The following is a 27,374-nucleotide window of genomic DNA, read 5'->3' as shown; positions in this document are numbered from 1 at the left end:
AAAATTTCCACATGTGTAAAAAAAAAAAAAAATCCTAAATAAAGAAAAAAAAATAATTATTCCCATAAATACATTTCTTTATCTAAATAAAAAAACAAACAATAAAAGTACACATATTTAATATCGCCGTGTCCGTAACGACCCAACCTATAAAACTGTCCCACTATTTAACCCCTTCAGTAAACACCGTAAGAAAAAAATAAAAAAACGAGGCAAAAAACAACGCTTTATTATCATACTGCCGAACAAAAAGTGGAATAACACGCGATCAAAAAGACAGATATAAATAACCATGGTACTGTTGAAAACGTCATCTTGTCCCGCAAAAAACGAGCCACCATACAGCATCATCAGCAAAAATGTAAATAAGTTATAGTCCTCAGAATAAAGCGATGCAAAAATAATTATTTTTTCTATAAAATAGTTTTTATCGTACAAAAGCGCCAAAACATAAAAAATGATATAAATGAGGTATCGCTGTAATCGTACTGACCCGAAGAATAAAACTGCTTTATCCATTTTACCAAACGCAGAACAGTATAAACTCCTCCCCCAAAAAGAAATTCATGAAAAGCTTGTTTTTGGTGATTCTGCCTCACAAAAATTGGAATAAAAAGCGATCAAAAAATGTCACGTGCCTGAAAATGTTACCAATAAAAACGTCAACTTGTCCCGCAAAAAAACAAGACCTCACATGACTCTGTGGACTCAAATATGGAAAAATTATAGCTCTCAAAATGTGGTAACGCAAAAAATATTTTTTGCAATAAAAAGCGTCTTTCAGTGTGTGACGGCTGCCAATCATAAAAATCCGCTAAAAAACCCGTTATAAAAGTAAATCAAACCCCCCTTCATCACCCCCTTAGTTAGGGAAAAATTAAAAAAAGTATTTTTTTCCATTTTCCCATTAGGGTTAGGGCTAGGGTTAGGGCTAGGGTTAGGGCTACGGTTAGGATTAGGGTTAGGGCTAGGGTTAGGGTTAGGGCTAGGGTTAGGGCTAGGGTTAGGGCTAGGGCTAGGGTTAGGACTAGGGTTAGGGCTAGGGTTAGGGCTAGGGTTAGGGTTAGGGCTAGGGTTAGGGCTAGGGTTAGGACTAGGGTTAGGACTAGGGTTAGGGCTAGGGTTAGGGCTAGGGTTAGGGTTAGGGCTAGGGTTAGGGCTAGGGTTAGGGCTAGGGTTAGGGTTAGGGTTGGGGCTAGGGTTAGGGCTAGGGCTAGGGTTAGGACTAGGGTTAGGATTAGGGTTAGGGCTAGGGTTAGGGCTAGGGTTAGGGCTAGGGTTAGGGCTAGGGTTAGGACTAGGGTTAGGACTAGGGTTAGGGCTAGGGTTAGGGTTACGGCTAGGGTTAGGGCTACAGTTAGGGTTGGGGCTAAAGTTAGGGTTAGGGTTGGGGCTAAACTTAAGGTTAGGGTTTAGATTACATTTACGGTTGAGAATAGGGTTGGGATTAGGGCTAGGGGTATATCAGGGTTAGAGGTGTAGTTAGGGTTTCCGTTGGGATTAGGGTTAGGGGTGTGTTTGGATTAGGGTTTCAGTTATAGTTGGCGGGTTTCCACTGTTTAGGCACATTAGGGGCTCTCCAAATGCGACATGGCGTCCGATCTCAATTCCAGCCAATTCTGCGCTGAAAAAGTAAAACAGTGCTCCTTCCCTTCCGAGCTCTCCCGTGTCCCCAAACAGGGGTTTACCCCAACATATGGGGTATCAGCGTACTCAGGATAAATTGGACAACAACTTTTGGGGTCCAATTTCTCCTGTTACCCTTGGGAAAATACAAAACTGGGGGCTAAAAAAATAATTTTTGTGGGGAAAAAAAGGATTTTTTATTTTCACGGCTCTGCGTTATAAACTGTAGTGAAACACTTGGGGGCTCAAAGTTCTCACAACACATCTAGATAAGTTCCTTGGGGGGTCTAGTTTCCAATATGGGGTCACTTGTGGGGGCTTTCTACTGTTTAGGTACATTAGGGGCTCTGCAAATGCAATGTGATGCCTGCAGACTATTCCATCTAAGTCTGCATTCCAAATGGCGCTCCTTCCCTTCCGAGCCCTCCCATGTGCCCAAACGGTGGTTCCCCCCACATATGGGGTATCGGCGTACTCAGGACAAATTGTACAACAACTTTTGGGGTCCAATTTGTTCTCTTACCCTTGGGAAAATAAAAAATTGGGGGCAAAAATATAATTTATGTGAAAAAATATGATTTTTTATTTTTACCGTTCTGCATTATAAACTTCTGTAAAGTACTTGGTGGGTCAAAGTGCTCACAACACCTCTAGATAAGTTCTTAGGGGGTCTACTTTCCAAAATGGTGTCACTTGTGGGGGATTTCAATGTTTAGGCACATCAGTGGCTCTCCAAACGCAACATGGCGTCCCATCTCGATTCCAGTCAATTTTGCATTGATAAGTCAAATGGCGCTCCTTCGCTTCCGAGCTCTGTCATGCGCCCAAACAGTGGTTTACCCCCACATATGGGGTATCGGCGTACTCAGGACAAATTGTACAACAACTTTTGGGGTCCATTTTCTCCTGTTACCCTTGGTAAAATAAAACAAATTGCAGCTGAATTAAATTTTTTGTGAAAAAAAGTTAAATGTTCATTTTTATTTAAACATTCCAAAAATTCCTGTGAAACACCTGAAGGGTTAATAAACTTCTTGAATGTGGTTTTGAGCACCTTGAGGGGTGCAGTTTTTAGAATGGTGTCACACTTGGGTATTTTCTATCATATAGACCCCTCAAAATGACTTCAAATGAGATGTGGTCCCTAAAAAAAATGGTGTTGTAAAAATGAGAAATTGCTGGTCAACTTTTAACCCTTATAACTCCCTAACGAAAAAAATTTTGGTTCCAAAATTGTGCTGATGTAAAGTAGACATGTGGGAAATGTTACTTATTAAGTATTTTGTGTGACATATCTCTGTGATTTAATTGCATAAAAATTCAAAGTTGGAAAATGGCGAAATTTTCTAAATTTTCCCCAAATTTCCATTTTTTTCACAAATAAACGCAGGTAATATCAAAGAAATTTTGCCACTATCATGAAGTACAATATGTCACCAGAAAACAATGTCAGAATCACTGGGATCCGTTGAAGCATTCCAGAGTTATAACCTCATAAAGGGACAGTGGTCAGAATTGTAAAAATTGGCCTGGTCATTAACGTGCAAACCACCCTTGGGGGTAAAGGGGTTAATACATTCTGTGCATACAATGTTGTAAAATGATATAGGTACTATAGTAGTAACTAGTACGGTAATCAGTAAGAAGAAACTTAAAAACAATTTATTCTTATAGTAAGAGACATCCGCACCCTGGACACTATGATTATAACTGGCACATGGGAGGTGGACGCTGGTCCCCGGAAGCCAGAGTTATGCCTCTGCTTATAGCAATAATTAATCTAATAGTATCTAGTATTAGTGAAAGCAGAAGTAATATCTTCTCAAACATTATAGAAATGTTTGCTTTCTTGTTGTAGTAATTTTTTTATACCCTCATGGACACCAAAAGTTCCTATTGTTTCATGTTTTTCACCGGATTTAGAGAAATTGCAACATTCTACTCCATAAAAAACCTTTGGGTGTTTGTGTCAGTCTTTTTCCTTGGAGTCTCTTTCCCTCCCCCTCTTCCTGTAACAGAAATCTGGATCATTTACAACTCCACTTCAGACACAGTGTTTCTTCTCATCCAAGCACACATCAGGACATATTCAGGAAGAAGCTTCCCTCTCTCCAACCTCCAGCCTTTCTCCTTCAGTTTACTGAATTTACTCCATTCCCTCTTACATGTACACACTCCTTTGGTCTCAATATCACATACTAAATCTTAATAATACCGTTTGCGTCTCCCAAATAACACATGTAATGTAACTTGCTCTTTATGTTTTCACGTTTGCTCATTCTATCTCACACCATCTAGTAACTAAGCCCTAAAGCTTCATCTTTACTGGAAATAAAAACTAAAACTCCCACAGTAACTTCTCTATATTTTCTTCTCTCCATACCCCTCACCTCTCTCTCATTTTGTTGTGGCCCCTGCCTTGGGGATGAGTGGACAGGAAGGTCCCGACGGCACTAGTCGCTTTTCTCTGGATAAAGAATTTCTAAATTCATCAAAAGGACGGATTTTACTCGCAGAGCTGGTAAGTAATGGTACTTGCATATTGTGTTATAGTGGCTATTATCTATCTATCTATCTATCTATCTATCTATCTATCTATCTATCTATCTATCTATCTTTCTCTCTGTCTATCTACCTATCATCTACCTATCATCTATCTATCCATCTATCTATTTATCCCTCTGTCTATATACCCATCATCTATGGTATCAGTCCAACCAAACAACCATCTAATAATCTAATATCCCAAATAACAAGGAATGGTACTTAAACATAGTGTTATAGTGTCTATCTATTCATTTTTCTGTCTTATTTTATCATCTATTCATGTATTATAACACTGCCAGTTTATTCAGTCATCCATTCAATATTTATTTTTATTTCTTTCCTTGTCAACAGTGAGCAGAGCCCTTTAGCGTTTAAAGGAACTGTGCCATCAGAAATTGATGATACGTCATCATCGTTTAAATCAGGTTTTTGTGTTAAATGTATTTTTCAGCATTTTTAGCAGTGTTTTTTTCTGTATCGTATAACTTCCTGATGTTTCAGGAAACAACACATGTACAACCAAAGAACTGAACCGGACTATAATCTGGTATACGTACAAAGTGTAAGAGCACATTCACACTCACAGACAAAAGCCAAGAAAAAAAACAAAATGAGCATATAACCTATAACAAATAAGAAAGCAAACAGTAATAGTACATGTAAATAACATAGGGTACTTAGTTAACGCTATTTTGATTTAAAAAAAAAATGTGTAAAAACCATCCCACCATGACAAAGGTGTACTCATTGGGACGGTCCTACTTTGTCTCTAGAATTAAAACCTTATCATGTGTCAAACAACATCAATGTGAATATGTAAATAGCGTGACAAGGTCACCGGCAATGTATGTGAGGGCAGATATGTATCACGAACATTGCTGTGTTCCATGATTTGAAAACCCAGAAGTTTCTCTCCAGCATGTTATGTGCCAAGAGGGGTTAATTGCCCATGACATGGTTGGGTTTTATTGTGAGTAGTTGTAAGAGATGGGTGGGAATGACTACTCACCATATCTCCTCCCCAAGGGTGCGGTCTCGGCAAGTTAAATGTCCTGCCACTGAGTTTTTTTGTCTGTCTGTGATTGGTGGATCCTGTGTTATCAGCTGTGTAGAAGCGTTACCTGTCATTGTAATCATGCCTCTGATGACAATGAGCCTGCTGAAAACTCTTCCTGAAAGGACAGTAAATACTGTATGAGCATAAAAACCTGCAGTGGCCAGTATCAACATTTTAAGATTACTCTTTTTTTAATAACAATTGTAATATTTAAAAAAAGCATTGACAATTTTTTTTTTTACATACATGTAACACAAAAATCTGATTTAAACAATAGATCATTTTCTGATGACATATTCCTCTTAATTTCTTCAAAGTTCCAATCTTGATAGTATATAGTGACAGAACTATAATTATGCCACATGTAACATTTTGCAATTTGGGTTAATAACATAATAAAGTTTGCCTTTAAAGGCATCCTGTTACCAACTCATGTATTTTTAAGGTAATGTTGGGTGGAATATCAAATGTGAACCTGTGTAGTAAAGGACATTGTTTTCACTTTTCTATGTCTACAGTGTTCGGGTCTCAGAGGTTGGTGTTAATATAGAATAGGAATGCGTCGGTAAGATCAACACCCCCAAAGTGCATATATGGTTATATAGGTCTTTGAAATGTTAATCCATTGACTCCTTTATATTTTCTATCTGTTGCTGCATTCCAAAGACATTTGTGTTTTGATGTATATGCAAATGATGGATTAAGTTCTCTAGGCCTGACAGAGAACTTAAATTGCCTTTGCCTCCAGAGTTTCTTTCTCTGTTCAATACCAACCTCTATGCCTGTGTGATATCAGGCGGCAGGCAAGGAGATCAAATAGTGGCGATCAATCAAGGTAAAGAAGCTGGTGCTGGGTGGGGAAAGGGCATGGGGAGGCAGTGACTTACTAAATGCTCTGTCACACCCAGAGCACTTATTACCTCATTTGTGTATGAATTAAAACACTGATTTCTTTGGAATGCAGCAACACATAGAAGAGATAAAGGTGTTGATGGATTTCAAAGACCTGCATGCCCATATATGCAGTTTGGGGATTGTTCTTACTGACATTCCCTTTGAGTTATAGTTATATAATTAAAGTTATAATCTTCTACTCAATAATCAGGGAAAATAAGTGTACAGGAGACCCATTGTTTATCAGTCTACCTACTGCTAATGTAATATGGAACATGATCCTCATTTCCTTCCATGTTTCTCTCCATAGGTCCTCTGCTTTGTGATCTTTATATGTTTTGCGGCCTCCATATCTTCCTATTCGGCAGCCCCCCTGATTGAGCTTATTATCACTCTCATCTTCCTCATCCTCTTCTCAAGTCACTACCATCTGCGTCTTGCTGCTCTCAACTGGCCCTGCATGGTGTGTAAAACATTAGAGAAAAAAGCATTTGGTTTGGATTTAGTATACCACACCCCAGAGTGAGAATGTAATTACATCATTTAGCAGCCATCGCAAAGTTTGTTCTATTTATTCTGCTTCATTTGCTGTAGCATTTAAGGAGCTAGCCAGATAAAGGAACAGTGATTTGAAAGTGTGAGTAGTCATTAGGATTTCATTAACAGACTCGGCGGTTAATTATTAAGTTGTTCCCTCTGTGTGTGATAAATACTATGGGAAGCCGACCTGGTATCCTTCCAGCCAATTACTTTTGTCCTATTAGATACTGAAATAATGCACCCTATAAACGAGATACTAATTAACACTGTTGAAGTCAAGTACATGTCTTAATTACTACCAATACTGCATTCTGTTGCATTTAGGATTTCCTGCGCTGTGTCTCTGCTGCGGTCATTTTTGTGGTAGTGTCAATAGTGGCTGCTGCGCGGAGTTCAGGAGATGCAGGAGCAATTACGGGAGCTGTAAGTATTTTGACACACCTCAGTTACGTGTGACACAACCCTTAGGGTAGACCCTATGGTATCTGAGATACTGGTCTTGTTGTTGAAAGGTAATATGCAAATTGCCTCTTCTGAGAAAAAGAGGACTTAAACTCTATAGCGCCACCTGTTGGAAGTAGCGATCCTACAAGTCACAATCAACCCTTTAAACGAGTCGTGCAATATGAGTTAGGATAAAAGCCAAATCAGTATCTCAGTTCGTAGACACGGTGCTTCGGGCTGTTGGCCCTCGTCAGTGCGAAGCATGAGAACTAATTTGACTAGGTGAGAGGCTCTGGAATGGGGTCTAAGGGGTAAGGTTTCTCCTTATGGAGAGTGACATACCAGCTCTGGCTTGTCAAGGTAAGGAGGCTTATTCGCCGTGCAATGCTCCTCTGGGGAATATAATAAAGGTAGACACTGGCTTTCTAGAGTAGCTAAAGTTTTGGATAATTTTTCAGATGTTGTAGGTCCTTCAATTCTTTGCAGATTGGTGGGGGTCCTTAGACCGCCAAGATCTCTCAAAAGACCTCTTAGAAGTTTACTAGCTCAGTGTGCAGGTAAGCAACCAATGTTATTATATGAGGCTGTGCCCATGCAAGATTTTTTCCTCCAACAGAGACTATCTGAAAAAAATTACTACATTATATGTCCAAGTCTGATCTGATATTTGTATCACATTTGGTCTTGCAAGGCAATGTATGCATGGCAAACATCGGACTGCGCTCGGATGACATCTAATTGCAGTACAATTTCTACCAATTTCTATGCACTCACAATTTGAAGAAGATGGAGAATTTTTTTCATCTTCTCATCCAAGAGAATCAAAGCGCACTGTGCTGACACGCTGATCAAACGCCTATCAGAGTTTGATCAGTGTTTATATAATTTATCCCTGATTTTCTCAGATGACTAAAAAATAGTCTCGTGTGCACCTAGCCTAAATTGAATTTTATATTTTACTTCATGATAGTGGAAAAATTTCTTCGGTATGACTTGCGTTAATTTGTGAAAAAAAAAACACAGAAATTTGGTGAAAATGTTGCAATTTTCCAATTTTGAATTTTCATTACCTTAAATCGCAGAGAAATAACACCCAAAATACCTAATAACTAACATTTCCCCCATGTCTACTTTTCATCAGCGCAATTTTGGAATCAATTTAGGACGTTATAAGGGTTAAAAGTTGACCAGCAATTTCTCATTTTTACAACAAAAATTACAAAACCATTTTTTAGGGACCACCTAACATTTTAAGTCACTTTGAGGGGTCTAGATTAGGGTTGAGCGAAACGGATCGTTCATTTTCATAAGTCGCCGACTTTTGGCAAAGTCGGGTTTCATGAAACCCGACCCGATCCCTGTGTGGGGTCGGCCATGAGGTACGCGACTTTCGCTCCAAAGTCGCGTTTCAATGACGCAAAAAGCGCCATTTCTCAGCCAATGAAGGTGGACGCAGAGTGTGGGCAGCGTGATGACATAGTTCCTGGTCCCCACCATCTTAGAGAAGGGCATAACAGTGATTGGCTTGCTTTCTGCGGCGTCACAGGGACTATAAAGGGGCGTTCCCGCCGACCGCCATCTTACTGCTGCTGATCTGAGCATAGGGAGAGGTTGCTGCCGCTTCGTCAGAAGCAGGGATAGCGTTAGGCAGGGTCCATTAACCACCAAACCGCTTGTGCTGTAGCGATTTCCACTGTCCAACACCACCTTCTGTTAGCAGGGACAGTTGAGGCTACATTTTTTTTCCTCAGCGCTGTAGCTCATTGGGCTGCCCTAGAAGGCTCCCTGATAGCTGCATTGCTGTGTGTACGCCGCTGTGCAAACCAACTGCTTTTTTCAAAGCACAAATCCTGTTGTTCCTTCCTTTCTGCACAGCTATCTTGTTTGTTTGTCCACACTTTTGATTTAATTTGTGCAGCAGTCCACTCCTTGTTATTGCTGCCTGCCATACATTGCTGAGATAACTGCAGGGAGATAGTAATTGTAGGACAGTCCCTTTTTTTTTTCTCTCGTTACATCTCTTCAAGCCACTTTCTGCCACAGAAAATATACTCTAATACAGTTGCCCACATTTTTTCACTAGTCTCCCTGAATAAAAAAAAAAAGGGTGCAGATTAAAATTGGCAAATCTGCATCAGTGGCAGTCCTGTGTGTGGCATCTGTGTCTCATTTTCTGGCACAGAAAACATACAGTCTAACAGTGGGCCTGATTTCTTGCCAATTCTCCCAGAAATAAAAAAAAAAAATAGTGGGAGATTAGGATTGCCATTTCTGCTTGAGTGCCAGTCCTGTGTGTGCCATCTCTCTCAAATTGTGGGGCACAGAAAGCCTAGTGTCTAATACTGTTTTTTTTTTTTTTTTAATTTTCTCTGAAAAAAAAAAATAGTGGGAGATTAATATTGGCATTTGTGCTTCAGTGCCAGTTGTGTGTGCCATCTCTCTCAAATTGTGGGGCACAGAAAGCCTAGTGTCTAATACTGTTTTTTTTTTTTTTTTAATTCTCCCTTAAAAAAAAATAGTGGGAGATTAATATTGGCATTTGTGCTTGAGTGCCAGTCGTGTGTGCCATCTCTCTAAAATTGTGGGGCACAGAAAGCCTAGTGTCAAATACTTTTTTTTGTTTTTGTTTTTTAATTCTCCCTTAAAAAAATAGTGGGAGATTAAAATTGGCATTTGTGCTTGAGTGCCAGTCGTGTGTGCCATCTCTCTCAAATTGTGGGGCACAGAAAGCCTAGTGTCTAATACTGTTTTTTTTTGTTTGTTTTTAAATTCTCCCTGAAAAAAAATAAATAGTGGGAGATTAATATTGGCATTTGTGCTTCAGTGCCAGTCGTGTGTGCCATCTCTCTCAAATTGTGGGGCACAGAAAGCCTAGTGTCTAATACTGTTTTTTTTTGTTTGTTTTTAAATTCTCCCTGAAAAAAAATAAATAGTGGGAGATTAATATTGGCATTTGTGCTTGAGTGCCAGTCGTGTGTGCCATCTCTCTCAAATTGTGGGGCACAGAAAGCCTAGTGTCTAATACTGTTTTTTTTTTTTTTTAATGCTCCCTTAAAAAAAAATATTGGGAGATTAATATTGGCATTTGTGCTTGAGTGCCAGTCGTGTGTGCCATCTCTCTCAAATTGTGGGGCACAGAAAGCCTAGTGTCTAATACTGTTTTTTTTTTTTTTTTAAATTCTCCCTGAAAAAAAATAAATAGTGGGAGATTAATATTGGCATTTGTGCTTCAGTGCCCAGTCGTGTGTGCCATCTCTCTCAAATTGTGGGGCACAGAAAGCCTATTGGCTAATACTGTTAGGACTGGCGGAACGCACCAAGTACAAGATGGAACTAGGTGCGTTCGCAGTCCGAGGTCCACCGTGCAGGTAAAAACCCTGCTGCTAGTAAGATGGACTATATGGCGGTACTACAAGTATACACGCACGAGTTAACTGCACCCTGCGTGAAGGAAGCGATCCTGTTGCGTCACAGGACCGCGGTACCGCACATAGAGCGCGAGCAATAAGTCAGCGAACTCAACCCCAACTAGGATTGAAGTCCGATTAGACACTTGCTGGCACAACACCGCAACTGGGTGTGTAAGGAAACTAAATAATATCATACAGGCACAAGAGTGCGTGCGGTGCCGCACAGACGGACGCCACTAACCACCCAGGCTTGGGTCAGGAAAGCGCAGAGCAAGCGCACGGCGCCGTACAGGCGGACACAGCAACTGGCAGCTGTAATGTGTGTTATGTGCTGTTGGATAAGTCGGGCGCTAGATAGCAAACATACACCTTCCGCGAACAGACATTCAATAGGGAGGGTTATTTAAAGAGCGACTTTCATTCACAACACACACACATATTTACAAGACAATACTAGCGCATGGCCGTGCGGTCATGCGCAGTTTATATAGCTGCAGCACAGGAAACAGCTACAGAAGTTTTGCCCTTTCAGGACCTGCCAAAAGGACCAATGGGATGTGCTGCAGTACCTGAGCATGTGACCCTCGATCTCCAACAGGAGATCTTGCCCTGGGCATGCTCAGTGTGTGCAAATAAGGACTTAGATCCAGAAACGTCCACTCGCCGCTGCCCAGCACTGGCTTCAATGGCAGAAGCAGGAAAAGCAGCAGTAACTCTTCGCACAGAGTCAGACTGAGCGAGACGCTGGGATCGATGTCCCTGCTGAGCAGACTCCACTGCGGCTGGAGGAGAATGGGAGACCGCAGCGGAGACGGATCGAGATTCCCCCTGTGCAGCAGAGGAAACTCGACTCCTAACAAATACTGTTTTTTTGTTTTTTTTAATGCTCCCTTAAAAAAAATAGTGGGAGATTAATATTGGCATTTGTGCTTGAGTGCCAGTCGTGTGTGCCATCTCTCTCAAATTGTGGGGCACAGAAAGCCTAGTGTCTATAATACTGTTTTTTTTTTTTAATTCTCCCTTAAAAAAAAATAGTGGGAGATTAATATTGGCATTTGTGCTTGAGTGCCAGTCGTGTGTGCCATCTCTCTCAAATTGTGGGGCTCAGAAAGCCTAGTGTCTAATACTGTTTTTTTTTTTGTTTTTTTAATTCTCCCTTAAAAAAAAATAGTGGGAGATTAATATTGGCATTTGTGCTTGAGTGCCAGTCGTGTGTGCCGTCTCTCTCAAATTGTGGGGCACAGAAAGCCTAGTGTCTAATACTGTTTTTTTTTTGTTTGTTTTTAAATTCTCCCTGAAAAAAAAAAATAGTAGGAGATTAATATTGGCATTTGTGCTTGAGTGCCAGTCGTGTGTGCCATCTCTCTCAAATTGTGGGGCACAGAAAGCCTAGTGTCTATAATACTGTTTTTTTGTTTGTTTTTTAATTCTCCCTTAAGAAAAAAATAGTGGGAGATTAATATTGGCATTTGTGCTTGAGTGCCAGTCGTGTGTGCCATCTCTCTCAAATTGTGGGGCACAGAAAGCCTAGTGTCTAAGGCCATGTTCACACGATCCTTTTTTTCATGCGGAATTGCCGCGATTTTCCCGCTGCGGGTCCGCAGCTGTTTTCCATGCAGGGTACATTACATTGTACCCTATGGAAAACAGGAATTGCTGTGCCCACAATGCGGAAAATCAAAAAAAAAGCCGCGCTGAATAGCTGCGGGAAAAAAGAAGTACCATGTCACTTCTTTTTTCGGAGCCGCAGCGGTTCTGCACCCATTGACCTCCATTGTGAGGTCAAACCCGCAGTAAAACCCGCAGATGAAAAAAATATCTGCGGGTTTTACTGCGGTTTGTGGTGCAGAACCGCTGCAGCAGGAAGTGCGGGGAAGCGGGCGGAAGTGCGTGGGCGGAGTGTGTCTGCCCCCCCGTGCTCCGATCCCGCCCCCCCGTGCTCCAATCCCACCGCCCCGTGCTCCGATGCCCCCCCAGTGCTCCGATGCCCCCCCGTGCCCTAATCTCCCCCCCTTATACTTACCCGGCGTCCCGGTGTCCGTCCGGCCGTCTTCTCCCTGGGCGCCGCCATCTTGCAAAATGGCGGGCGCATGCGCAGTGCGCCCGCCGAATCTGCCGGCCGGCAGATTCGTTCCAAAGTGCATTTTCATCACTGAGATATAATCTATCTCAGTGATCAAAATAAAAAAAATAGTAAATGACACCCCCCCTTTGTCACCCCCATAGGTAGGGACAATAAAAAAAAATTAAGAATTTTTTTTCCACTAAGGTTAGAATAGGGTTAGGGGTAGGGTTAGGGGTAGGGTTAGGGTTAAGGGTAGGGTTAGGGTTAGGGGTAGGGTTAGGGTTAGGGTTAGGGTTAGGGGAAGGGTTAGGGGTAGGCCATTTTAACCCTAAAAAACTTCCTAGAAAACACACAGACTCTGCATAGAAAACTGCATAAAAAAAGGATAAAAAAAGGATCAAAAAACGCATCAAAAAACGCATCAAAAAAGGACAAAAAAAGGACCAAAAAAAGGACCTGCGTTTTCTGCCAAGAGCTGTAGTTTTTAAAAAAACAGTCCTGAAAAAAAAAGGATGGAAATCAGGAACGTGTGAACATACCCTAATACTGTTTGTTTGTTTTTTTTAATTCTCCTTTAAAAAAGATAGTGGGAGATTAATATTGGCATTTGTGCTTGAGTGCCAGTCGTGTGTGCCATCTCTCTCAAATTGTGGGGCACAGAAAGCCTAGTGTCTAATACTGTTTTTTTTTGTTTTTAAATTCTCCCTGAAAAAAAATAAATAGTGGGAGATTAATATTGGCATTTGTGCTTGAGTGCCAGTCGTGTGTGCCATCTCTCTCAAATTGTGGGGCACAGAAAGCCTAGTGTCTATAATACTGTTTTTTTTTTTTTGGTTGTTTTTAAATTCTCCCTGAAAAAAAATAAATAGTGGGAGATTAATATTGGCATTTGTGCTTGAGTGCCAGTCGTGTGTGCCATCTCTCTCAAATTGTGGGGCACAGAAAGCCTAGTGTCTAATACTGTTTTTTTTTTTCTCCCTTAAAAAAAATAGTGGGAGATTAATATTGGCATTTGTGCTTGAGTGCCAGTCGTGTGTGCCATCTCTCTCAAATTGTGGGGCACAGAAAGCCTAGTGTCTAATACTGTTTTTTTTTTTGTTTTTAAATTCTCCCTGAAAAAAAATAAATAGTGGGAGATTAATATTGGCATTTGTGCTTCAGTGCCAGTCGTGTGTGCCATCTCTCTCAAATTGTGGGGCACAGAAAGCCTAGTGTCTATAATACTGTTTTTTTTTTTTTTTAATTCTCCCTTTAAAAAAAATAGTGGGAGATTAATATTGGCATTTGTGCTTGAGTGCCAGTCGTGTGTGCCATCTCTCTCAAATTGTGGGGCACAGAAAGCCTAGTGTCTAATACTGTTTTCTTTTGTTTGTTTTTAAATTCTCCCTGAAAAAAAAATAAATAGTGGGAGATTAATATTGGCATTTGTGCTTGAGTACCAGTCGTGTGTGCCATCTCTCTCAAATTGTGGGGCACAGAAAGCCTAGTGTCTATAATACTGTTTTTTTGTTTGTTTTTTAATTCTCCCTTAAGAAAAAAATAGTGGGAGATTAATATTGGCATTTGTGCTTGAGTGCCAGTCGTGTGTGCCATCTCTCTCAAATTGTGGGGCACAGAAAGCCTAGTGTCTAATACTGTTTTTTTTTGTGTTTTTAAATTCTCCCTGAAAAAAAATAAATAGTGGGAGATTAATATTGGCATTTGTGCTTGAGTGCCAGTCGTGTGTGCCATCTCTCTCAAATTGTGGGGCACAGAAAGCCTAGTGTCTAATACTGTTTTTTTTTTTTTTTTTGAATTTTCCCTGAAAAAAAATAAATAGTGGGAGATTAACCCCTTCATAACCGGGGGATTTTTCTTTTTTTCCGTGTTCGTTTTTCGCTCCCCTTCTTCCCAGAGCCATAACTTTTTTATTTTTCTGTCAATTTGGCCTTGTGAGGGCTTATTTTTTGCGGGACGGGTTGTACTTTTGAAAAACATCATTGGTTTTAGCATGTCGTGTACTAGAAAACGGGAAAAAAATTCCAAGTGCGGTGAAATTGCAAAAAAAGTGCAATCCCACATTGGTTTTTTGTTTGGCTTTTTTGCAAGGTTCACTAAATGCTAAAACTGACCTGCGATTATGATTCTCCAGGTCATTACGAGTTCATAGACACCAAACATGACTAGGTTATTTTTTATCTAAGTGGTGAAAAAAAATTCCAAACTTTGCTAAAAAAAAATAATAAAAAATTGCGCCATTTTCCGATACTCGTAGCGTCTCCATTTTTCATCATCTGGGGTCGGTTGAGGGCTTATTTTTTGCGTGCCGAGATGACGTTTTTAATGATAGCATTTCGGTGCAGATACGTTCTTTTGATCGCCCGTTATTGCATTTTAATGCAATGTCGCGGCGACCAAAAAAACGTAATTCTGGCGTTTCGAATTTTTTTCCCGCTACGCTGTTTAGCGATCAGGTTAATACTTTTTTTTAATTGATAGATCGGGCGATTCTGAGCGCGGCGATACCAAATATGCGTAGATTTGATATTTTTTTTATTGATTTATTTTGATTGGGGCGAAAGGGGGGTGATTTAAACTTTTATGTTTTTTTTATTTTTTTCACATTTTTTTAAACTTTTTTTTTAACTTTTGCCATGCTTCAATAGCCTCCATGAGAGGCTAGAAGCAGGCATAGCACGATCGGCTCTGCTACATAGCAGCGATCTGCTGATCGCTGCTATGTAGCAGAATTGCACGTGTGCTGTGAGCGCCGACCACAGGGTGGCGCTCACAGCGACGGGCAATCAGTAACCATAGAGGTCTCAAGGACCTCTATGGTTACCATTCACAAGCATCGCCGACCCCCGATCATGTGACGGGGGTCGGCGATGACGTCATTTCCGGCTGCCCGGCCGGAAGCGGTAGTTAGATGCCGCTGTCTGTGTTTGACAGCGGCATTTAACTAGTTAATAGGTGCGGGCAGATCGCGATTCTGCCCGCGCCTATTACGGGCACATGTCAGCTGTTCAAAACAGCTGACATGTCCCGGCTTTGGTGCGGGCTCACCGCGGAGCCCTGCATCAAAGCAGGGGAGCCGGCATCGGACGGTATAGTACGTCCGATGCCGGTAAGGGGTTAATATTGGCATTTGTGCTTCAGTGCCAGTCGTGTGTGCCATCTCTCTCAAATTGTGGGGCACAGAAAGCCTAGTGTCTATAATACTGTTTTTTGTTTTTTTGTTTTTTAATTCTCCCTTAAAAAAATTGTGGGAGATTAATATTGGCATTTGTGCTTGAGTGCCAGTCGAATGTGCCATCTCTCTCAAATTGTGGGGCACAGAAAGCCTAGTGTCTAATACTGTTTTTTTTTTGTTTGTTTTTAAATTCTCCCTGAAAAAAAATAAATAGTGGGAGATTAATATTGGCATTTGTGCTTCAGTGCCAGTCGTGTGTGCCATCTCTCTCAAATTGTGGAGCACAGAAAGCCTAGTGTCTATAATACTGTTTTTTTTTTGTTTTTAAATTCTCCCTGAAAAAAAATAAATAGTGGGAGATTAATATTGGCATTTGTGCTTGAGTGCCAGTCGTGTGTGCCATCTCTCTCAAATTGTGGGGCACAGAAAGCCTAGTGTCTATAATACGTTTTTTTTTTTGTTTTTTAATTCTCCCTTAAAAAAAATAGTGGGAGATTAATATTGGCATTTGTGCTTGAGTGCCAGTCGTGTGTGCCATCTCTCTCAAATTTTGGGGCACAGAAAGCCTAGTGTCTAATACTGTTTTTTTTTTTTTTTTTTTAATGCTCCCTTAAAAAAAAATAGTGGGAGATTAATATTGGCATTTGTGCTTGAGTGCCAGTCGTGTGTGCCATCTCTCTCAAATTGTGGGGCACAGAAAGCCTAGTGTCTAATACTGTTTTTTTTTTGTTTTTTTAATGCTCCCTTAAAAATAAATAGTGGGAGATTAATATTGGCATTTGTGCTTGAGTGCCAGTCGTGTGTGCCATCTCTCTCAAATTGTGGGGCACAGAAAGCCTAGTGTCTAATACTGTTTCTTTTTTGTTTGTTTTTAAATTCTCCCTGAAAAAAAATAAATGGTGGGAGATTAATATTGGCATTTGTGCTTCAGTGCCAGTCGTGTGTGCCATCTCTCTCAAATTGTGGGGCACAGAAAGCCTAGTGTCTATAATACTGTTTTTTTGTTTGTTTTTTAATTCTCCCTTAAAAAAAAAAGGGAGATTAATATTGGCATTTGTGCTTGAGTGCCAGTCGTGTGTGCCATCTCTCTCAAATTGTGGGGCACAGAAAGCCTAGTGTTTATAATACGTTTTTTTTTTTTTTTTTTTAATTCTCCCTTAAAAAAAATAGTGGGAGATTAATATTGGCATTTGTGCTTGAGTGCCAGTCGTGTGTGCCATCTCTCTCAAATTGTGGGGCACAGAAAGCCTAGTGTCTAATACTGTTTTTTTTTGTTTTTAAATTCTCCCTGAAAAAAAATAAATAGTGGGAGATTAATATTGGCATTTGTGCTTCAGTGCCAGTCGTGTGTGCCATCTCTCTCAAATTGTGGGGCACAGAAAGCCTAGTGTCTATAATACTGTTGTTTTTTTGTTTTTTTTTAATTCTCCCTTAAAAAAATAGTGGGAGATTAATATTGGCATTTGTGCTTGAGTGCCAGTCGTGTGTGCCATCTCTCTCAAATTGTGGGGCACAGAAAGCCTAGTGTCTAATACTGTTTTTTTTTTTTTTAATGCTCCCTTAAAAAAATAGTGGGAGATTAATATTGGCATTTGTGCTTGAGTGCCAGTCGTGTGTGCCATCTCTCTCAAATTGTGGGGCACAGAAAGCCTAGTGTCTAATACTGTTTTTTTTTTGTTTGTTTTTAAATTCTCCCTGAAAAAAAAAAAATAGTGGGAGATTAATATTGGCATTTGTGCTTCAGTGCCAGTCGTGTGTGCCATCTCTCTCAAATTGTGGGGCACAGAAAGCCTAGTGTCTATAATACTGTTTTTTTTTTTGTTTTTTTAATTCTCCCTTAAAAAAATAGTGGGAGATTAATATTGGCATTTGTGCTTCAGTGCCAGTCATGTGTGCCATCTCTCTCAAATTTAGGGGCACAGAAAGCCTAGTGTCTAATACTGTTTTTTTTTTTGTTTTTTAATTCTCCCTTAAAAAAAAATTAGTGGGAGATTAATATTGGCATTTGTGCTTGAGTGACAGTCCTGCGTGTGTGGCATCTCTCTCATTTTGTGCCACAGAAAACCTAGTGTGTAACATTGAGCCTGATTTTCCTTGCAGTCTCACCCACCTATAAAGGGATATCTAAATTCTACAGAAGTTTGAGTTCACCTTGTAAGTTGTTTTACAGTAACAAATACCGTTACTTTGGTTACGTTTTTCAAACAATGAGGAAGTCTGGTGGAAGAGGTCGTGGCCGTGGGCGTTCATTGCCAGCTGGTAATGATGGTAGTGGTGGTGGAGCATCAGGTGGTCGTGGGAAAAGCAATATAGCACCTAAGTCTCGAGTTGTGGAGCCAGGTTCGTCGTCTGGCTACACAAGGCCTCGAACGTTCCCTTTTCTGGGAGTAGGATAACCGCTTTTAAAGCCGGAGCAGCAAGAGCAAGTTTTGGCTTTCCTTGCTGACTCAGCCTCTAGCTCTTTTGTCTCCTCTTCTGAAACTGGTAAATGTAAAAGCAGTGCGTCGTTAGTGGATGTTCACGGTCAGGGACAAGTCGCTTCCTTGTCCTCTTCAGCAAAAACAACAACAGAGAAGGATGCGTCAGGCGACACAACGGGTTACTCCATGGAGCTCTTTACACATACCGTTCCTGGGTTAGAAAGTGAAACAGTTAACAGGCCATGCGCATTACAAGTTGAATCGGACATGGAGTGCACAGATGCACAGCCACAGCCAGATTACTATGCTGTTCCTTTGACTCAGACCACAACATTGCCCTCACAGTGTACTGATCCAGAATCAGACCCTGATGAGACTATGGTGCCCCGTCACGAACGCTATACCACCGGCTTACATGGTGACACAGACGAAGTTGCACACGAGATAGAAGAGGAGGTCATAGATGACCCAGTTGTTGACCCCGATTGGCAGCCATTGGGGGAACAGGGTGCAGGCGGCAGTAGTTCTGAAGCAGAGGAGGAGGGGCCACAGCAGGCAGCAACATCGCAACAGGTTCCATCTGCCGGGCCCGTATCTGGCCCAAAACGCGTGGCAAAGCCAAAAGCAGTTGGAGGACAGTGTGGCCATCCGGTTAAAGAAGCTCAGTCTGCAATGCCTGAAAAGGTATCCGATGGTAGAAAGAGTGCAGTCTGGCATTTTTTTAAACAACATCCAATTGATCAGCGCAAAGTCATCTGTCAAAAATGTTCAACTACCTTAAGCAGAGGTCAGAATGTGAAAAGTCTAAATACAAGTTGCATGCATAGACATTTAACCACCATGCATTTGCAAGCCTGGACTAACTACCAAACGTCCCTTAAGGTTGTAGCACCCTCGGCCAATGAAGCTAGTCAGCAACGCTACATCCCTTCCGTCACTGTAAGGCCACCATTTCCCGCACCACCTGCAGTATCTGTGCAGGTTTCGTTGCCAGGCCAAAGCAGTCAGGGTCAGGGAATCACCAGTTTCATAGTAGGAAACACTGCATGTAGGGAACCGGCAAGAATACCGTCTCCAACCATCTCTCAATCTGCCATGTCCACCGGCACCCCCGCTAGTTCCACTATCTCCAGCTCTCCAGTCCAGCTCACCCTACATGAGATTCTCGTTAGAAAACGGAAGTACTCATCCTCGCATCTGCGTACACAGGGTTTGAACGCCTACATTGCTAGACTAATCTCGTTAGAGATGATGCCCTACCGGTTAGTTGAAAGCGAAGCTTTCAAAGCCCTGATGGACTACGCTGTACCACGCTACGAGCTACCCAGTCGACACTTCTTTTCGAGAAAAGCCATCCCAGCCCTCCAACAGCATGTTAAAGAGCGCATCGTCCATGCACTCAGGCAATCTGTGAGTACAAAGGTGCACCTGACAACAGATGCATGGACCAGTAGGCATGGCCAGGGACATTACGTGTCCATCACGGCACACTGGGTGAATGTGGTGGATGCAGGGTCCACAGGGGACAGCAATATTGGGACAGTTCTGCCTAGCCCACGGTGTAGGAAACAGTTGGCTGTAGCCGTTCGCCCCCCTCCTCCTCCTCCTCGTCCTCCCGCAGAAGCGGGAGCTTGTCCACAGACTGCAGTCACACAACCACTCCATCCGCAGCTGCCACTGTTGCACACCAGGTGTCCCATTATGGGGCAGCTACTGGCAAGCGTCAGCAGGCGGTATTGGCAATGAAGTGTTTGGGCGACAACAGACACACCGCGGAAGTTCTGTCCGAGTTCTTGCAGAAAGAAACGCAGTCATGGCTGGGCACTGTAGATCTTGAGGCAGGCAAGGTAGTGAGTGATAACTGAAGGAATTTCATGGCTGCCATCGCCCTTTCCCAACTGAAACACATTCCTTGCCTGGCTCACACCTTAAACCTGGTGGTGCAGTGCTTCCTGAAAAGTTATCCGGGGTTATCCGACCTTCTCCTCAAAGTGCGCAGACTTTGCTCGCATATCCGCCGTTCGCCCGTACACTCCAGCCATATGCAGAACTATCAGCGGTCTTTGAACCTTCCCCAGCATCGCCTAATCATCGACGTTGCAACAAGGTGGAACTCAACACTGCACATGCTTCAGAGACTGTGCGAACAGAGGTGTGCTGTTATGTATTTGTGGGAGGATACACATATACGGGCAGGCAGTTGGATGGCAGACATGGAGTTGTCAGGTGTGCAGTGGTCGAAGGTTCAAGACATGTGTCAAGTCCTTCAGTGTTTTGAGGAATACACACGGCTGGTTAGTGCAGACAACGCCATAATAAGCATGAGCATCCCCTTAATGCGTCTGCTGATGCAAAGTTTAACGCACATAAAGGAGCAGGCGTCTGCAGCAGAGGAAGAGGAAAGCCTTGATGACAGTCAGCCATTGTCTGGTCAGGGCAGTGTACAGGACGAGGTAGCGGGCGAACAGGAGGAGGAGGACGAGGAGGATGATGGGGATGAGTATTTTTTTAATGAGAAAGCTTCTCCGGGGCCAATGGAAATTGGTGGCGTGGCAAGGCCAGGTTCTGTTTTTTTGAGGGACACAAGTGACGTAGATTTGCCTGTAACTGCCCCTCAACCCAGCACAACCGCAGATTTGACAACTGGAACTTTGGCCCACATGGCGGATTATGCCTTACGTATCCTCAAAAGGGACCCACGCATTATTAAAATGATGACCGATGACGATTACTGGTTGGCCTGCCTCCTTGATCCTCGCTATAAAGGCAAATTGCAAAATATTATGCCACATGAGAACCTGGAACAAATATTAGCAACTAAACAATCAACTCTTGTTGACCGTTTGATTCAGGCATTCCCAGCACACAGCGCCGGTGATGGTTCTCACACGAGCTGCAGGGGGCAGCAGACCAGAGGTGTTAGAGGTGCACAAATCAGAAGTGGCATTGGACAGAGGGGTTTTCTGACCAGGTTGTGGAGTGATTTTGCTATGACCGCAGACAGGACAGGTACTGCAGCATCAATTCAAAGTGACAGGAGACAACATTTGTCCAGTATGGTTACTAACTATTTTTCATCCCTTATCGATGTTCTCCCTCAACCATCATTCCCATTTGATTACTGGGCATCCAAATTAGACACCTGGCCAGAATTGGCAGATCATGCATTGCAGGAGCTTGCTTGCCCAGCAGCTAGTGTGCTATCAGAAAGAGTATTCAGTGCTGCTGGTTCAATATTAACTGAAAAAAGGACTCGTCTGGCTACCCAAAATGTTGATGATCTAATCTTCATTAAAATGAACCACTCCTGGATTTCGAATTATTTTGCCCCACCTTTCCCGGCTGACACCTAGCTTTCCTGTGAAAAGGTCTTGCTTGTGGACTGGTCTGACTGAGTTTTCCAATCTTGTAATTTGCAGCAGCTGTTTGTCCAGCATACGACATGTTTACACCTCCCTAAATGGGCAAACTCCGCCCACGGGGCCGTGGTCTCGCCACTTGGTGCAAGCACCCGTGAGAGTGCCGTTTGTCTGAAGAGGTGGGTGTGCACGCTTTTGGTCAACGTCACTGCCACTGGGTCCTTCATAGTACAATAAAGTGTCTCTGGCGGTGGTGGCGCGCAACCAACGTCAGACACACCGTTGTAACATGAGGGGCCCTGGGCCTGTACCGCCGGCCACAAGACAGTTCCCCCCCAGCTCAAACAGTGCTCTACGATTTGCAAAATTATCTCTCACAGCTCCACCAATGTTTAGTCTACGCGCTGACATCCTTCAATGCCTGGCACTGACAATACCAATGTGTTGACATGTATGATGCTACTTAAAATAGTCATGGGCAGTGTCCTATATTTACACCAGTAAATACTTAGCACCAAATTACTAGGTCTGAAACTCAGCAGAGGAGCCCACCCCTGTACCTAATTATGCCACCCTTTTGTTTTTTGGTTTTGTTGTATTGCGAGACATTAACATCTATTTATTTTTTGGGAGTACTAACTGTCAGACACTCCTTACAATGGGCCTCCGCTGACAACACCAATGCTGCCTGTGTACCCCTGCAAGATAATTCCAAGTGCATAGAGCCTACTTTTGTTATGTTAGGCCTACTAAGTCTGTCTGCGGTCCATAATAGAAATTGTCCTTCACTGACCACACCACTGCTGCCCGTGTACCCCTGGAACCTATTTTAAAGTGCCTACAGCCTACTTTTCTTATGTTAGGCCTACTAAGCCTGTCTGCGGTCCCTCCTTCCAATAGTCCTCCACTGACCAGACCAATGCTGGCTGTGTACCCCTGGAACCTATTTTAAATTGCATAGAGCATCCTTTTTTTAATTGTAGGCGTACTAAGTCTGTCTGCGGTCCATAATTGAAATTGTCCTTCACGGACCACACCACTGCTGCCCGTGTACCCCTAGAACCTATTTTAAAGTGCCTACAGCCTACTTTTCTTATGTTAGGCCTACTAAGCCTGTCTGCGGTCCCTCCTTCCAGTAGTCCTCCACTGACCAGACCAATGCTGGCCGTGTACCCCTGGAACCTATTTTAAATTGCATAGAGCATCCTTTTTTTAATTGTAGGCGTACTAAGTCTGTCTGCGGTCCATTATTGAAATTGTCCTTCACGGACCACACCACTGCTGCCCGTGTACCCCTGGAACCTTTTTTAAAGTGCCTACAGCCTACTTTTCTCATGTTAGGCCTACTAAGCCTGTCTGCGGTCCCTCCTTCCAATAGTCCTCCACTGACCAGACCAATGCTGGCCGTGTACCCCTGGAACCTATTTTAAATTGCATAGAGCATCCTTTTTTTAATTGTAGGCGTACTAAGTCTGTCTGCGGTCCATAATTGAAATTGTCCTCCATGGACCACACCACTGCTGCCCGTGTACCCCTGGAACCTATTTTAAAGTGCCTACAGCCTACTTTTCTTATGTTAGGCCTACTAAGCCTGTCTGCGGTCCCTCCTTCCAATAGTCCTCCACTGACCAGACCAATGCTGGCCGTGTACCCCTGGAACCTATTTTAAATTGCATAGAGCATCCTTTTTTTAATTGTAGGCGTACCAAGTCTGTCTGCGGTCCATAATTGAAATTGTCCTCCACTGACCAGACCATTGCTGGCCGTGTACCCCTGGAACCTAGCTGAAAGTGCATAGAGCCTACTTTTTTTCTTTATTTTATATTTATAAAGCCCAGATGAACTACGCTGTACCACGGTTCAAGCTACCCAGTCGACACTTCTTTTGCGAGAAAAGCCATCCCAGCCCTCCACCAGCATGAAAAAGTCCGCATTGTCCATGCACTCAGGTAATCTAAGAGTAGAAAGGTGCACCTGACAACAGACGCATGGACCAGTATGCATGTCCACGGAAGGTTACGTGTCCATTACGGCGCACTGGGTTAATGTGGTGGATGCATGGTCCACAGGGGACAGCCTACTAAGTCTGTCTGCAGTCCCTAATTCAAATTGTCCTCCGCTGACCACACCAATGCTGCCTGTGTTCCCCTGTAACCTTTTTTAAACTGCATTGAGCCAAACTTTTTGTTTAAGGCCTACTACCTGTGTCTGTCTGCACCACTCAATACAGCTGTCCTCCTCTGAAAAAAGCTGAGCGTCAATTGTCTGGTTTTCAGCCTATAGGAATTTGAAAACTGCATTGGGGCTACTACTTCGGTAGGGCCTACCAACGGTGTCTGCCGCTCCAAGGTGTTCTCCTGGTTGCCTTTCCTGAGCTTCAATCTTCTGGCTCGTCTTAAATAGTTTTTTAATCGAACAACTGCAGTGGGGCTACTGGTTTGGTTGGGGCCTACTAAGATTGTGTGTCGCTCCAAGGTGTTCTCCTGGTTTACTTTCCTGAGCTTCAACCTTCAGGCTCGTCTTAAATAGTTTTTTAATCGAACAACTGCAGTGGGGCTACTAGTTAGGTTGGGGCCTACTAAGATTGTCTGTCGCTCCAAGGTGTTCTCCAGGTTGCCTCTCCATAGCTTCAATCTTCATGCTCTCGTTAAGTTGTTGTTGAAACAACACTGCATTAGGCCTACAAGTTGGGTCTGGGTCGTAGAGACGGCGTCTGCCGCTCCAAGGTGTTCTCCAGGTTGCCTCTCCATAGCTTCAATCTTCATGCTCTCGTTAAGTATTTGTTGAAACAACACTGCATTAGGCCTAAAAGTTGGGTCTGGGTTGTAGAGACAGTGTCTGCCGCTCCAAGGTGTTCTCCAGGTTGCCTCTCCATAGCTTCAATCTTCATGCTCTCGTTAAGTAGTTGTTGAAACAACACTGCATTAGGCCTACAAGTTGGGTCTGGGTCGTAGAGACGGTGTCTGCCGCTCCAAGGTGTTCTCCAGGTTGCCTCTCCATAGCTTCAATCTTCATGCTCTCGTTAAGTAGTTGTTGAAACAACACTGCATTAGGCCTAAAAGTTGGGTCTGGGTTGTAGAGACGGTGTCTGCCGCTCCAAGGTGTTCTCCAGGTTGCCTCTCCATAGCTTCAATCTTCATGCTCTCGTTAAGTAGTTGTTGAAACAACACTGCATTAGGCCTACAAGTTGGGTCTGGGTCATAGAGACGGTGTATGCTGCTCCAAGGTGTTCTCCAGGTTGCCACATAATCGAAGCTGCATAGAGCCTATTTTGTTATTTAAGGCCTTCTAAGTCTTTCTGCGGTCCCTCCTTCCAATTGTCCTCCACTGAGCACACCAATGCAGACCGTGTACCCATGTAACCTTTTTTAAACCTGCGTCGAGCCAACTTTGTGGTGTAAGGCCTACTTGTAGTGTCTGGCTGCGCCACTCAATACAGCTGTCCTCTTTACAAAAAATGACCTGCAATTATCTGGTTTTCAGCCTATCGGAATTTTAAAACTGCAGTGGGCCTACTAGTTTGGCTGGGGCCTACTAACAGTGTCTGCCGCTCCAAGGTGTTCTCCTGGTTGCCTTTCCTGAGCTTCTATCTTCAGGCTCTTGTTAAATAGTTGTTAAATGGAACAACTGCATTTGGCCTACTAGTTGGGTTGGGGCCTACTAACAGTGTCTGCCGCTCCTTGCTGTTCTCCTGGTTTCCTGTCCTGAACTTCCATTTTCAGGCTCTCGTTAAGTTGTTGTTAATGTTAGACTGCATTTGGCCTACTAGTTGGGTTGGGGCCTACTATCGGTGTCTGCCGCTCCTTGCTGTTCTCCTCCACTGAACAAAGCTGTGCCGCCTGTTTACTTCTGTTGCCAATTTTGAACTGCATTTAGACTACTTACTGATTTGGGCCTACTCTCTGTGTCAGCCTCTCATTACAGTTGTCCTCCACTGAACAAAGCAATGCCCCCTGGTTAGTCCTGTTACCAATTTTGAACTGCATTTAGCCCACTTTATTCTTTGGGCCTATATCTGTGTTTCCTCCTCATCCTGCCCATTGCCCAGCCAGTGATAGATGAGTCTGCTGGTGCATTGACCCATAACGCAACATTCCCCGTGCACGTTACACAGCCAGAATCTGACCCTGCTGAAATTCAGGTTCCCCTTCCCACATACTATACCACCTTACAAGGGGACAAAGAGGAAGGTGAAGATGAAAGTGCAAGTTCCATCATCAGGTGGGGGGGCATACTCGTTGGCGATGTCACTGGCACAGGGCCCCTCATAGTATGCAAAAGTGTCGCTGCCGGTGGGAGGCGCCCCCGCCGTGCAAGCACACCGCCGTACTTTGAGGGGCCCTATGCCAGTGCCAATGCCAACGAGTGGGCCCCCCCTGCTTGCTCAGGATCACAGCACTTGCTAAGTTTAAATACTTACCTCGCCCTGCTCCACTGCCGTGACGTGGTCCAGATTTCCTGGGCCCACAAAATACTTGAACCAGCCCTACCCCCAACAACTTTAGCCAAATGACCCCCAATTTCCAATGGCTAACTATTATTGTAAGGGAAATTAAGATTGACAAGCTTCATTAAGAAGAATGGATGTTTTTGCCATTAAAATGGGCACTCTAGGTGTTTTCCTGGCCCCCACTCACTGCCGACTATGCTGCCCCATTGACTTGCATTGGGTTTCGTGTTTCGGTCGATCCCTACTTTACGACATAATCAGCCGATTTCACTCAACCCGACTTTTGAGATAGTCGGGTTTTGCGAAACCCGACTCGACTCTAAAAAAGTCAAGGTCGCTCAACCCTAGTCTAGATGATTGATGATACCCAAAAGTGACACGATTTTAAAAACTGAACCCCTCAAGGTGCTCAAAACCACATTCAAGAAGTTTATTAACCCTTCAGGTGCTTCACAGGAATATTTAGAATGTGGAAAAAAAAAGAACATTTAACTTTTTTTCACCAAAAATTTATTTCAGATCCAATTTTTTTATTTTTATAAGGGTAACAGGAAAACATGGACCACAAAATGTGTTGTGTAATTTCTCCTGAGCATGCTGATACCCCATATGAGGGAGAAAACCACTGTTTGGGCGCACGGCAGAGCTCGGAAGGGAAGGAGCGCCATTTGACTTTTTGAATGCAAAAGTTGCTGAAACAATTGGCGGATGCCATGTCACATTTGGAGAGCCCCTGATGTGCCTAAACAGTGGAAATCCCCCACAAATGACACCATTTTGGAACCTAGACCCCTCAGGGAACTGATCTAGATGTGTGGTGAGCACATTGGATCCTCAGGGGCTTCAAAGAAGTTTATAACGTTGAGTGGTAAAAGTAAAAAATCTAATTTTCCCCACTAATATGTTTTTAGCATAAAATATAGCATTTTCATAAGGGTTACAGAAGAAATTGCACATACAATTTGTTGTGCAATTACTCCTGAGTACGCCAATACCCAATATAAGAGAGAAAACTAGTGTTCGGGTGAATGGCAGGGCTCGGAAGGGAAGGAGCGCCATTTGACTTTCTGAATGTAAAATTTCCTGAAATCATTAGCAGATGTCATGTCCCATTTGGAGAGCCACTGATGTGCCTAAACAGTGGAAACCCCACAAGTGACCCCATTTTGGAAACTAGACCTCTGAAGGAATGTAATAAGATACGTGGTGAGCACTATTAACCCCCAGGTACTTCACAGAAGTTTATAACATTGAGCCGTGAAAATAAAAAATCACATTTCCACACAAAAATGTTAATTTGGCTCCAAATTTTGCATTTTCATGAGGGTAACAGGATAAATTGCACCATACGATTTGTTGTGCAATTTCTTCTGAGTACACCGATACCCCA

At 43.0% G+C, this 27,374-nt stretch overlaps 1 protein-coding gene across 1 annotated transcript in view; it reads left to right on the top strand.

Annotated features, from left to right (window-relative positions):
• Positions 1 to 3,672: 3,672 nt before the first annotated feature.
• CMTM5 (CKLF like MARVEL transmembrane domain containing 5) overlaps positions 3,673 to 27,374 on the top strand; it is a 48,272-nt gene continuing 24,570 nt past the window's right edge. Inside the window, exons 1-3 of the mRNA XM_069761807.1 lie at positions 3,673 to 4,147; positions 6,435 to 6,587; positions 6,989 to 7,087. Coding sequence (XP_069617908.1) covers positions 4,052 to 4,147; positions 6,435 to 6,587; positions 6,989 to 7,087 — 348 coding nt within the window. The 5' untranslated portion in view covers positions 3,673 to 4,051. The remainder of the gene's footprint in view (positions 4,148 to 6,434; positions 6,588 to 6,988; positions 7,088 to 27,374) is intronic.

This window comes from Ranitomeya imitator, chromosome 1, assembly GCF_032444005.1.
Source record: "Ranitomeya imitator isolate aRanImi1 chromosome 1, aRanImi1.pri, whole genome shotgun sequence".
NCBI lineage: Eukaryota > Metazoa > Chordata > Amphibia > Anura > Dendrobatidae > Ranitomeya > Ranitomeya imitator.
The sequence above is the reverse complement of the archived record's forward strand: the minus strand, read 5'-3'. Positions and strand labels throughout refer to the sequence as shown.